This window comes from Fukomys damarensis, unplaced genomic scaffold (genome assembly GCF_012274545.1).
Source record: "Fukomys damarensis isolate Sample0158 unplaced genomic scaffold, DMR_v1.0_HiC HiC_scaffold_5, whole genome shotgun sequence".
NCBI classification, from domain to species: Eukaryota; Metazoa; Chordata; class Mammalia; order Rodentia; family Bathyergidae; genus Fukomys; species Fukomys damarensis.
Window position 1 is genome coordinate 16,012,995 of NW_022900917.1, and position 14,355 is coordinate 16,027,349.

Sequence of the window (14,355 nt, forward strand, 5' to 3'; positions counted from 1 at the left end):
CATAAATAGCCTTTATTAAGTTGAGATAAAGACTATCTGTTCCAATTTTCTGCAGGGTTTTTATCATGAATGGGTGTTGAATTTTGTCAAATGTTTTTTCTGCATCTATTGAGATGATCATATGGATTTTGACTTTGACTCTGTTAATATAGTGTATTACATTTATTGATTTACATATGTTGAACCATCCTTACATCCCTGGCTTAAATCTGACCTGGCCAAGCTGTATGATCTTCTTGATGACCCTCTGTATTCTGATCACTAATATCTTATTAAGGATTTTTGAATCTATGTTCATTAAGAAGATTGGCCTATAGTTCTCTTTTTTGGTTGGGTCTTCATTTAAATTGGCTATCTCTCAAAAACATTTAATTCAGTCACTTATAAATGCTACTTAATAATCTAATCATTTAATCTTTCATTAATTCACTCACACACCATATTACATGCTTGGTATTCAACGTGACTATACATGCCATTTTTAAAATGTATACCCTGCAGATCCATTGCTTCTTATTTCAGAATGTTCCTTCTCTCCTGGCAAACACAAGCCATAGAAGCAAACTCAGAAACAATTTCTTCTGTGAAACCATCCCTGAGACCTCTCCCACAAAGTCAATCAATTATTCCTTTCTCCCTTTAAATTTTCTACTTTGAATCTAAATCAATTTTGCAATGATGTAATGCTTAGTCTATGTGTCTATCATATCTATTAGCCTGAGATCTCCTTATGTGCATGGAACATGCTTGTCCTGATTTGGATGTGGCTCTTCTGTAAACCTAAGTATATCATAGAATTTTCCTCACTGAATTCTAATGTCAATTAACTAGTCTGTCCCTTTGAGTGCTCAACTCGTTAAAGGATAGGAATATATTAAAATTACTTATTTTATTTCTCCAGTGTACAAGACCTTCATTGATTAGACCTTCAAAAATCACTATTAATTTTTGGCAAGGATAACAAAATCACTTATTGGGTGATGATATTGGAAAAATCAGACATCTACATATAAAAGAATGAAGTTGGCTTGAACTTTATCTCATGTCATATTAAAAGCAAAACAGAAAATATAAACAAATAAAAGACTCTACAAAAGTGCAAAAGATACACAGACACTCCAAATGGATCAGTGATCTAATAGAAGAAAATTATAAAACTCTTAGAATAAGCTATATGTGTAAATCTTCATATCCTTAGTTTTGGCAATAGATTATTAGTATGGTATCAAAAGCATGGTAAACAAGAAAAAAGCAATTAGGCTATAAAATAAAAATCTTGTACATTAAAGGATATTCTCAAAAAAATAAAAAGATCATTTCTAAATCATATATTTGCTAAGGGTATAGTATCTAGAATAAATACAGAATTCTTACAATTCATCAACAAAAAGAAACAGCTCAATTTAGAAAATGGCAAAACAATCTGAACAAACACTGATCCAACAATATATATAAACAACTAACATGTGATAAGCTGTTCACCATCATTAATCATTACAGAAATATAAATCAAAACCACAAAACAGTACTGCTTCATACTCAGTAGGATGGTATTAACTTACAAAAAAGAACAATGACAAATGTTGATGAAGAATAAGAAATCCTCAATGTTTATGAGTAAGGACTGGTGTGGAAGTGTGTCATCAAGATCTTCCCCTCAAGATAGAAATAGCTATCTCCAGCTGCCTGGCAAGTTACCCACTTTTAATTTAATAGCTGTATCCTTCTGAAATTGACCTTGGCTGGCTAAGCCTGCTGCTTCTTATTCTTCTTTTACTTTTTTGTTTGTTTGCTTGTTTGTAGTATGGGAGACAGAACACAGTGGTGCTCTGTCACTGAACTGCATCATCACTGCTTTTAATGTTTTAAATTTTGAGTCAGGTTCTTGCTAAATTGGCCAAAATGGCCTCAAACTTGTGATTCTCCTGCCTTAGCCTATAGTTGCCACAGAACATAGCTTGGCAGTGTGTGCTTCTTTAAACAAATTTACACTTCTCAGATGCACATTCCATCACTTGCCAGTGAAAGGCTGTAATAATACATTTCTTATCATGGCAGTGCTATGTGAGAGGAATAAACCAATGGACAGGATGGTGATGATCTGTTATCAGGTCCCAGATAATTGTGCAGATAATTGAATAAAATATGCAAAGTGATATGCCAGAAACATACAAAGGGGATCTATCTTAGATTTATAACAGGCTAAGGGAAGACTTGCTAGGTGGGAAGAATAAGCAAATGAAAAGGGTGAGTTAAGAGTGCTCCAGGCAGACAAGATAACATACAAACGCCTATGAAATAAAAGCTCAGAAGAGGTTCTATTAAGGAGTAAAAGCTATATCTTATTGTCTTATACAAGCTCTCTTGTCTAGGTCTCAGTTTCTTCACTTATAATCAGGGAAAAATAATGGTTCTTGTCTCACAGCATTGTGGTGAACATTAATTAAAAAGTTAACATTATATAATTGATTATTAATGGCAATATTACTGCTAAGAGGTGACACATACAGTATTTTGTTAAAGGAACAGAAACAAAGCAATAAGCAGTGTGAAAATATAACAAAGACTTCACATGACCTTTTAAAGAAATCTTACCAACAAAACACCATTGTGTGTTATAAGGAACAAATTCTACCAAGTTTATCTTACAGAATCAGTAGAAATATAGATGAAAAATTAATACTTTTGTAAATGATATTAAACCTCTAGCTTTACAATATAAAATTAGCTTTAATGACTACTATCTTCCTTCCAGCAAATATGCCTAGCTTTCTTTCTGATAAGATCCATGAATAGCTTGGGTAGGACTGCAATGGCTTTCTATAAATCTTAACAGCTCATTTCTTTTAAAATGTTTTATGTGAACAAAGCTGCTTTTAGTTAAGAGAATGGGGGAAAATAAAATCAGAGCCAGAAATTCTTGCTGTTGCCCTTACTTAACATAATTTTACACAGTATTTGTAACTTTTCTCCCGTTATTGTAAGTAGAAAGCAAAGGCTAAACAAATAAATAACTGACCTCAAACTAAATGGATTTAAAGAAAATACATGAATGTGTTCTTTATCATAAAGTGGATCTTTTCATCAAATAGCAAGCTTAAAACAAAAAATTCTGAAAGAACTCTAAACGTGTAATTGCAAAGTAATAGTGTAAAACCAGCAGGTTTCCAAGTAAACCTCATCAACTGCAATGAGTAAATATATGTTATGTTTAGAATGAAAAGCAAAAGCGATAGCAAAACAGCTCCCAAATGTTCTTCAGATAATGAAATATTACAGAGTGGAAAAAGTTTCTTGATAGTTCCTTACCTGCTTGCCATATTCCACTCGAGAGCTGGATTTTGAGAATTCCTTTCACTCTCTGTTAGCACCCCTCCTGTGGCACTTTCCTTCTCTGGTTTTAGTTGATCCCACTGAGCAGTACCAATATTGATGGACTGCAAGTCTATTTGGTATTGTCTATCTTCAATTTCTGATCCAGGATCTCGAAGAATTCCTAAGTTCAATGCTCTCCTGTAAAGCCAGTGAAAAAAGGTAAACAGATCAACATTCTATGTTAATTTTGCTAGCTAATATAGTATTGTTTTTTTACTGGTACTTGGAAATGAACCCAGGGCCTTTGTACTGAGCTACATTTTTTAATTTTTATTTTGAGATGACATCCAATTACATTGCTAAATTACCCAACTCGGGGTGGGTCACCCTTGCAATCCACATGCCTCAGCCTACTAGAGTACTGGGATTCAGGCATGGGCCAGCATGTTCCTCCGCTATCATGCTTTTTTTTTTTGATTGCTGATTAATAATGTGGGTTAATTGCACCTTCAAGTACTAGAATATTATCATATATGTAATCTAAAACTAATAATTTAACAAAAATCTATGCTATAATTACTTCTTACATCATTCCCAGAACTGTATTTTCTAAGCACTTTTACATATATAACTTCAGTTCTTGACATGCTTTCAGGTTTACTATGCTTTCATTTTTACCAAAGAGAAAACAAGTCAGTTAAAAAACAGCAAAGTTACACAGCCAGTGTGTGACAAAACTATAAGTTAAATTTATGCCCCTCTTCAAAAAACCAAAACTAAAAACCAAAACAAACAAAGAAACAAACAAACCCTTTTCTTTGCTACTCATTTACCTTCCTCAAAACCTTCTATTATCACTAGGAAAGGTGATGGCCTAGACTTGGTTTGTGTCTCATACATTATGAAAAGATACTCAGTCAGAAGAGACTTGTCCCAGGAAAGCAATGAGCAAAGGACAGGCAAGGCAAAGGTGAAAGAAAATTCTCTTGGGAGAAATTAAGTATCAACTGCAAGAATTTCCCTAGATTAGATTAAGAAAGAAATGAGAAGTTACAACCCACATACGATACTAGGTACCATTAGTGAGACACAGTAGAAATGTTAGGCAGAAGAAACATAACTTCAAAGACTGAAAAGAGTGGATTAGTAGACATGTTTAGAAAGTTTAAAAAGCACCCTCAAAATATAATAAAAATTTTGGTAGCAACTACAAATGAGAACAGAATTACTTAAATTTAAAAGTCAAGAAGATTAAACTCAACTGAAGTAATAGTGAATTGAAAGACCTGAATATATTTAGAATGCAATTCAAAGAGACAAAAAATATAGATTTATCTATAAATATAGAAGGTTAAGATACATGAACAGTAGAAAGTAGAAACTCTTAAAAAATGTCTAACTGGAATCTCAGGGAGCTAATACAGAAAATAAGTGGAGGCAGTATTTGAAGAGATAATATCTGAGAATTATTTTTCGAGTGTTGAAAAATGCAAAATCTGAGATCCAGACAGGAGAAAAAAATCCTAAAAATAATAACAAAGAAATTGGTGAATATATGGAAAACTTAAACAAAATCTTTAAATCAGTAATAAAAAGGTCTAAATTAGGAGAAAAAGAAGAGTAAAAATAAGACAGTGAACAATAACAGTATTTAAATTAGAGGACCAATTAATTGATGTAAAGTGTTCCAAAGCTCTTGTTCTGTGGATGGAAAAGAAAAAGGTTCTGATTAACATCACACTTAAGTACACATGTTAAAACAGATGATTAAGTGCATATGTTAAATAAGCTCTAAAATAATAGATGTGGAAAACATTTTTCAAATAGATTACAAATTAAAATGTAAGAAATGAAAAATGTTAAAGAGAAAACATACAATAAGCTATAAATAATCCAAACATCACAATAATTAAGATAAATATAAATAACCTGAACTCTTCTGCTTAAAAAATTAAACTAATTGCAATTATATTGTTTTGTATGAGAGAAAGCTAAACTTTAGAACACAGGAAGACTGAGTCAACAATTGCAAAAGTATCCATCATCAGACAAATACTTGACCAAAGAAAGCTATGACCTAAGATGACACTGTCATTACATAGCATTACTAGAAGACAAAAGATTCAATACATCTAGAAGTCAAGACAATTCTAGGGCTTGGGGGTGTGGATCGGTGGTGAACTGCATCTACAGTAAAAAATGTAACACATCTCTCTCAGCAATGGATTAAGTAGACAAAAAAGATAGAAATTTTAAAAATTTAACTTTGATAACACAAACATTTATAGAACAAGTGTCCGAGCACTGGAGAACACATAGTTTTCTCAAGCACACAGGAACAATTATAAAATCTGATCACCTTCGTGGTTACAAACCAGTTACACACATTTTATTGAATTAGTATCATATATACATTATATCCTAAATCAAGTTATTTTATTAAAGAACTCTTTAAAATGCCTAATGTTTGGAAATTTAAAAACATATTTTAAAATTAATCACTCATTGGTCAAAACATCACAATAAAAATTAAAACAAAATGTTGTGCATTAACATTATGGTATGAATAATGGCATTTTTGAGGAAAATTTGTTTGAAATACTAGTCTTAGCAGAAAAGAAAGGCTCAGAATTAAAAAGCAAGCTCAGTGTGGTAGCACATGCCTGTAAACTCAGCACTTGGGAAGATGAGGAAGGAAAATCCCTAGGAGTTCAAGGCCAGTTTGAACTGCATAGTGAGACAGATCTCAAAAGAAGAAAAAACAGAGCCAGCCATGGTGGTGTACGCCTGTAATCCTAGCACTCAGGAGGCTGAGGTAGGAGAATCGCTGTGAGTTCGAGACCAGCCTGGGCTCTAGGTCAGTCTCAACTTCATAGTAAGATCCTGTCTCAAAAAACAAACAAATAAACAAAAACCAAAACAAAACAAAAAACCAAAAACCAAACAAATAAAAACCCCTAATAAAACATATAAAGGAAGCATAAAGTAAAATAAAAGGAAATAAAAGGAGAAATTAATGAAATAAAAAAGAGACAAATAACTAAGCCAAAAATGAGAGAACTCCAGCATTCAGGGGAAAATAAACAGAAAACACACAGATAAATATAAAAGTCTACATAAACTGCATTTTTAATAAGAAAAGTAGCTACACTGCTGTGGAGATTAGGCAGAAAATAGGAGTCTACTAGTAAGACTCATAAAGGTAAAGATTTATATTATAATTTATTTTGGAAAAAGTCTCTTCTGGTCATCATTGTCCCTAGAAGATATTCATACATTTCACCATGGGACTAATATAAAGGCTGTCCGCTCATTTTTCTGAACAAAAACAACACTGCTTTTTTCTTCTCCAGTTTTTTTTTTTTTTTTTTTTTTTTTACCGGGGATCTCCAGTTTTACTTCAATGTGCAAATGGCCCTAGTTAAAAGCCCTAGCTGGGTACAGTGAAACATGCTTAAACTCCCGGCTATACAGGAAACTGAGGCAGGAGTACCATAGGTTCGGGGCCAGCATAGGAAACTTGGAAAGTCCCTGCCTCAAAATAATTAATTAAAAAAGTAAAATGATCCAGAGTTGTAGCTCAGTGCCAAGGCCCTGAGTTCAAAGATTCCATTTGTGAAAAATCAAAATCTGAAAATCCAACACCTTGACAGTATAAAAACCTACTGATAATGTAGTATAGAGTGTCATTAGAAGCATGTAACAAAGAGGAAGGCAATGGTCAAAAGAGTTTCAAAAGCCCAGTCTTCTCATTTCATACAATAAAGAAAGTATCTTAGGCAGAGGCAACAACAGGTTCAAAGGCCCAAAGGTAAGAGAGTTACCTTTGCAAAGAGAGTTGCATTTGGATACTCTGAAGAGGCCCTGGATGGCTACATGGAGAGAGGCATGGAAAGAAGCAATGCCATAAGGCAATGGGGGATTCAAGCCAAAGACAAGTCTTTCTTCATGAAATCTTAGAAAGTTTATAAAGTTTAGGAGACTTGCATTAGGCCCAGCCCTTGGGAATAAAAAGATGCAGCCCAACTATCACCACTCCTGTTTAATATAGTTTTGGGAACATTAGCTACAGCAATTCAACGAGAAAGAAATAAAAGCAATAAAGACAGGAAACGAAGAACTTAAACTGTTGTTATTTGCTGATGACATGATACGCTACATAGAAAAAAACTCTGCCAAAAGTCTTCTAGACTTTAATGACAGATTCAGTAGAGTAGCTGGATACACATTCAACACTCAAAAACCAACAGCCTTCTGGTATACAAATAACACACTCTCTGAGCCAGAAATTAGGGAAACAATTCCTTTCACAATAGCATCCAAAAAAAAAAATGAAATATCTAGGAGTCAATCTAACAAAGGAAGCAAAACACCTCTACACTGAGAACTACAACACTGAAAAAAAGAGATCGAAGAAGATATAAGAAAATGGAAAGATATCCCTTGTTCCTGTGTAGGAAGAATCAATATAGTGAAAAAGCCCATATTTCCCAAACTGCTATACAGATTGAATGCAATCTCAATTGAAATCCCAACAGTATATTTCACAGAAATAGAGAAAACAATACAAAAGTTCATTTGGAACCAGAAGATACCTAGAATAGCAAAAGCCATTCTAGGCAAGAGAGACATGGCAGGGGGTATCACAATCCCCAATTTGAAACTATACTGCAAAGCTACTGTGATGAAAAAAACAGCATGGTATTTGAAAATAAAAAGACCCGAGGATCAGTGCAATAGGTTAGATGCAGAAACATCTCCAGACATACTCAGCTACCTCATCTTTGTCAAAGAAGCCAGCCATCCTCACTGGAGGAAAGATAGCCTCTTTAATAAATTGTGTTGGAAAAACTGGGTTTCTCCTTGACAAAGATTAAAACTAGACCCCTATCTTTCACCATGTACTAAACTAAAATCCTAGTGGATAAAAGATCTAAGTATTAAAATAGAAACACTAAACTTGTTGGAAGATAAGCTAGGTAGAACTCTTGAAGATACTGGCATTGGAAAAGACTTTATGAACAAATCCTCAGTAGCATGGGAACTAGCACAAAGAATCAACAAATGGGATCTCATCTTATTAAAAAGCTTCTGCACTGCAAAAGAAACCAACACTGCTAAGAGACAATCTACAATGCAGGAAAAAAATTTTACTAGATGTTTCTCAGACAAAGGTCTACTATCTACAATATATAAAGAACTCAAAAAAATCAGCCCCCAAATATAAAGATTCAATTAAAAAATGGGCATCTGAAATGAACAGATATTTCTTAGATAAAGAAGTAAAAGCACCAAACAAATATACGGAAAAATGTTCATCATCACTGGTCATTTGAGAGATGCAGATGAAAACAACACTGAGATTCTACTTCACCTAAAGAATCAACATGGGATCTCATCTTATTAAAAAGCTTCTGCACTGCAAAAGAAACCAACACTGCTAAGAGACAATCTACAATGCAGGAAAAAAATTTTACTAGATGTTTCTCAGACAAAGGTCTACTATCTACAATATATAAAGAACTCAAAAAAATCAGCCCCCAAATATAAAGATTCAATTAAAAAATGGGCATCTGAAATGAACAGATATTTCTTAGATAAAGAAGTAAAAGCACCAAACAAATATACGGAAAAATGTTCATCATCACTGGTCATTTGAGAGATGCAGATGAAAACAACACTGAGATTCTACTTCACCTCAGAAAGAATGGCTGCTATGAAGAAATCAACCAACAACAAAAGCTGGTGGGGGTGGGGACCTCTTTATTGTTGGGAGGAGGGCAGACTAGTACAACCACTGTGGAAATCAATATAGAAAAACCTTAAACAACTAGGATTGAAAGTCCCATTTGACCCAGTTATTCCTCTGTGGGGTATCTTCCCAAAAGAATGAAAAGAATCATAACACAGTGATATATGCTCACCCATGTTTACAGTGGCACAGTTTCCAACAGCTAAAACTTGGAAACACCCCATTTCCCTTTAACTGGAGACTGGATAAAGAAGATGTGTTTTTTGTTTTGTTTTGTTTTTCTTGTTCGTTTTTTTTAAATGCAGTACTACTCAGTCATAAAAAGGAAACTAGAGACAAATACAGCTACGTGGATGCACATGGAGGATATACTCTTAAATGAAATTAATAGGACACACATGTGTAATTACCGTATAGTTTTCTCTGGCGTGATAAACTAAAAGTGTAAATAAGGATCAAAATGTATAACTGATATTTTGCAATAGGAAGAAAAAGTTTAAAGGTACTGGACAAATGGGAAGGGAATGGGAAAAATGAAAAGGGAAGAGAAAAAATAAGAGAAATGAAAATAATGGAAACAAAGACTTTGTAAAAAGGGAAGGGTGGAGGGGGAAAGCGAGACAAGGGGAATGGGGAAAAAATAAGAACCAACAAATGTCATATAAAGGTACAAGATCCCAATGAGGAATGTAGCTGTATTGTATATCTAAAATGCACCAGTAAAAAATATTTTAAAAGATGTGGCCCAGAAATTTGCTTACCTTGCAAACTGACCATTCACCCTGCCAAACAGGAATCAGAAATTATGTTTAATATAGCAGTCCAGAGCAAAAAGAAACCAGAGTTTCTATTTAGTTATGACACAGAAGTTGTCATATCATAAAAAACTTCAATAATGTTAGGAAAAATATCAACCTACTCTGACTCTCTTATCAGCCTTTGAATACAATGTTAAATTGAGGGCTGCGGATGTAGCTTAGTGGCACCACACATGCCTAGCATGCACAAAGTCCTGAGTTCAATTCCTGGTATCCCTCCCCCCAATATTAAGTGAAATGATTAGAAAGTGACAATGAAGAGAATCTAGGCTGGGAAAAGCCCATAGTTAGGATTCAGAAAAAATACCAAGCAGAAACACTACTGACCCTCAATTTAATAAAGTAAATTCAATGAATTCTACTCACATTTTCTAATTTAATGTTTTGTTAAAAGATTTTAATAGCAATGATAGTATGCAATAAACTTTACTTTCTAAGCCAAAAAACATTTAATGTGGAAAATGGAGACCAATTTAAAACATCGTTGTATCTTTAGAGAACATATTTTATTCAAGAATTTCTTAGCCTCCTGTGACAGCAAAACCAGAAAATTGCAATGTATTCCTTCTCTATAGTTCAGTTTTCAAATTATGAAACTTAAATTTGCATTGTATATTTAAAAGTTAGGCCATTTGGCTTATTAGTTTTGGTTATTCTGACTATTATAGAGAATTACCTAATACGTATAAACTTTACAAGATGACTTTTTCTAATAAATATAGACTTTAGCTAAAAGTATAACATTTCTTGCTTTTTACATGATCCACAAAATTTATTTTCATTTTTTTATAGTTTGACAAAATAACATGTAATATACCGATTTACTTCATTTTTCTGAAAATTACTTGCCATTTTAATGCAAGATTTTTCTGGTATTGTTGTATGCATATTTAAAGCCAACTCCACTTCTTAAAATATACAATATTCAAAGTACCTAGATTTTTTCTAATACAAATACTACATATTTAACATGGTTTCAAATACTATATGTTAAATTTTATTAAAGAGTATTACAGCAAGATATCTTTTGAAAGGAATATTTCATATCTCATGGCACACTAAAAAGTTCAAAGGCTACACATAAAAATTTTTATAGACATAAGATTTTTAAACATGTTATTTTTTCAAAAGTTGTAAATCATTTTTTAATTTTACAACTTTTAAAACATCTTTAACAAGCAAAAGATTTTATAAGTTAAAAATACATTGGGAGAACTAAAATACTATCTGATTGCAAATGCCAAAATTGAAATAGTGTCATATCCAAGAAAGCTTTGACTTATTGCACTAAATTTTCACAGCAGAACAACTGCAGAATTCTTAAACAATACCAGTAGAATGGTACTTTACTAGAAAATGCCTTATAAGTCAGCAAGGTCTACGATGCCTAATATTAACAATGTGTACATTAAAAAATATAATGCAAATACCTTTTAAAAAAGCCGTATATTATTGTTTCATTTCCTAATTACATTTTTCTCAGGAATGTTTGCTATGATAAATGGGAATTAAATTTTCTTGTCTCAAATTCATATACTCCAAAAAGCTCTATGAGCAATGCTCTCCTTATTTCAGTCTTTAAAAACTTTTAGCAATTCAGGAAAGAAGGTAAATCAAATGCCCATGAATTCCCTACCCTTAACACAAAAAGCTGCGTATTGGCTAATGTGTAGGAGATATAATTGTAATTGCTTTGCCCTTCCCAAAGTATTCTCCCATACCATTTGAAAGATTCAGCAGGTGGTGTAGGAGGATAAGCTAAGGTCTGCAACAGTTGGTCAATAATATAATCATAAGGAACCAAAGAAGACTTTAAGTGTATAACAGGAAACATAGCTTTAATGTTTTCCTTTTTAAATTGATTTAGTCTGGGTCAGGCCTTTTGTATGTTTACATAAGGAACAGCTCATGTTGAACCATTTACTGCTCACTGCTGAATAGGCATATCTTGGGAATTCAATGTAAAGAAGTAAAATTTAGTCACTTATAGCTCAATTGAGATCTACAATATGTTAAACAAGGCAGAAAACAGCAACGTAGAAAGATGTAAAATTCTGTGTTATGATTAAATGTCTACATACTTATCACTCAATCTCCATATATATCATTAATTTTGAAAGGAAGTAGATATAGAGGAAAAAATGATCGATTGTCAGGCTTGAACCTTTGCTGAGGTTCACCACCAGTGTCTGAGTAGGATTTTCACATTCAGATTGTATAGAAGAATCACCCAAAGAGCTTTTTAGAAAAGCTGACAACTATTCTAGAGGATATGATTCATGTTTGGATCAGGGCTCAGCAATATGAGCTGTTTCTTTTCTCCTTTCATCCAACTAACATCCCTACTGATTTTAAAACTGCACCCTAATACTTAGAGCACCACATTTCTTTGACTTGTAACACTTACTTCTGGTATCTGAACTGAAGTGAACAGGAGAGGACCAGTAAAATCTAAAGTTGTTTCAGATATAAAACAGAAATTCGTATTTGTCCTGCCTTCTTTACTGAGTTATTTAGAGGAAACATCTCTTCTCTTCTTTGAGGTTAAGGTTTCTGTTAATTCACTCCACACTGGAATGCTAAGTCATGTCTTTTTTCTTCTCACTCCCATGTATAAAGTATTTAGATAAAGCTGTGTGTGGGTAGGCTTTTAATACATGAAAATATAATGAATAATAAACAGTATTTACTTCTGCCACTTCTTGTGGAGATTGTGCTTGATCAGTTTTTCTTTTTCTCTCCTAAATATTTTTTGTCTTTCTGGCTAAAAACATGTTTTAGTTATTCTTGTTAAAGAGAAACACTAAGACCCTGCATGCTCCTTGAGCTACTACCATTCCTTTTCTCACATGCCCTTGACACCAGAATCTTATGTATATCTGAGTATTTGAATTTATTCACCATTCATTTTTTTCATTTGACCAAGAACAACCAGGTGTCACCCTATCTCTCCTTTAGAACATTCTTGGAAAAGATCCCCAATTAATTTTCTTAGTACTAGACTGAAGGAGCATTTTTCAACCATTAAATCTGTGGACTTTTCTGGAATAAGACAAGTCAAAATGGCAGTATAGTACAATGGTCAACAGTAGAGACTGAAAATGTATCCTTCTTGGAGCCATAATGTTAACTTTGCCACCTACCCCTGGATGCCTTTGGGCAAAATAAAGTTTTAATACTTAATTTTACTAACCTAAGAAGTGAAGTTCCTAAAAAATTAAATGAGTTCATGCAAAACAGTATCTAAAATTAAAGTAAGCAATTGATATATATTAGAAATTATTTTCATGATCTTACTCATGTTTAAAATTTCTCTCCACAAACTTATATGACTTCATAATCCCTAAAATATCCCTCTTCCTCTCCAAATTGGATTCCTTTTTGCTGTGTACTCACTCCCATACATAGGAGTGCTATTTAACATAGCAAAATGGATTCAGAGCTGATTCAATACCAGCTCCAAACAATATCAGATGAGGCTGGGAGCATTCATGATGGTACGGCTATAATCCAGGTCCAACCAATACACAATGAGGTGCAGGTTTAGAAATTTGCTTAGATATGGTTTAATTATATGGTTTTTAATCATTAATTTCAATGAATTTATAGTCAATGCATTTTTGGATAATAAAGTTTATCAATATAACTAATATGGCAAGAGAATCCTGCACCTTTTGACACATTCCACAAAATTAAAAACAACAACAACAAAAAGACCACCCGGGCATGGTGGCATACTCCTCTAATTACAGCTCCAGGAGACTCAGGCAAGAGGATAGCTATGAGTTTGAGGCTGGCCTGGGCTACATAGTGAGATCATGCCTCAAAAAAAGAAAAGCAAAGAAAAAAAGACCAGATCAAAACTAGTAAAATGAATTTTAACAGTGATAAATGCAAAATTCCATAATGGGTTCAAATAATGAATACACTGTATTGGGATTAAATAATCAATACACAGGATATGAAAGACATGGCTTAAAAAACCACTACACTAAAACAATAAAAACAAAATATACCCAGGAAAGTCAGGCTGGTTTATATGAAAGAAAAAGAAATATCAAAAGCTCTCTAGCGGGAATTTAGCTCAGTGATTCCACCACCTGCCTTGCAAGCACTAGGACCTCAGTTTGATCCCGGGTACCAAAACAAACAAACAAACAAACAAAAAAAACCCCAAACCTTTCTTAAATGTGAATCATACACACTAAACTAAAAATTTTCACAAGATGAAGCAATCTTTTCTTTATCACACTAATGATTTTAAGTACTATTGTGTTTCATTAATATCAAATATTAAATTTTAGAATGAGCTCATTAAATATGCATGAATTTCAATTAGTGTATTAATCAATAATAAGACATTAGGGCCAGGGATTTAGCTCAGTGGTTCTGCTGCCTGCGTCACAAGCACAAAGGACCCAAGTTCAATCCCCGGTACCAAAAAAAAAAAAAAAAAAAAAAAAAAAAATT

General features: G+C 33.2%; 1 protein-coding gene across 3 annotated transcripts in view; it reads right to left on the reverse strand.

Annotated features, from left to right (window-relative positions):
- Window positions 1-14,355, reverse strand: part of Vps13b (vacuolar protein sorting 13 homolog B) — a 675,222-nt gene that overhangs the window by 297,797 nt on the left and 363,070 nt on the right. For all 3 annotated transcript variants that reach the window (XM_033759979.1, XM_010619560.3, XM_010619559.3), the window contains exon 31: window positions 3,310-3,513. In XM_033759979.1, coding sequence (XP_033615870.1) covers window positions 3,310-3,513 — 204 coding nt within the window. The remainder of the gene's footprint in view (window positions 1-3,309; window positions 3,514-14,355) is intronic.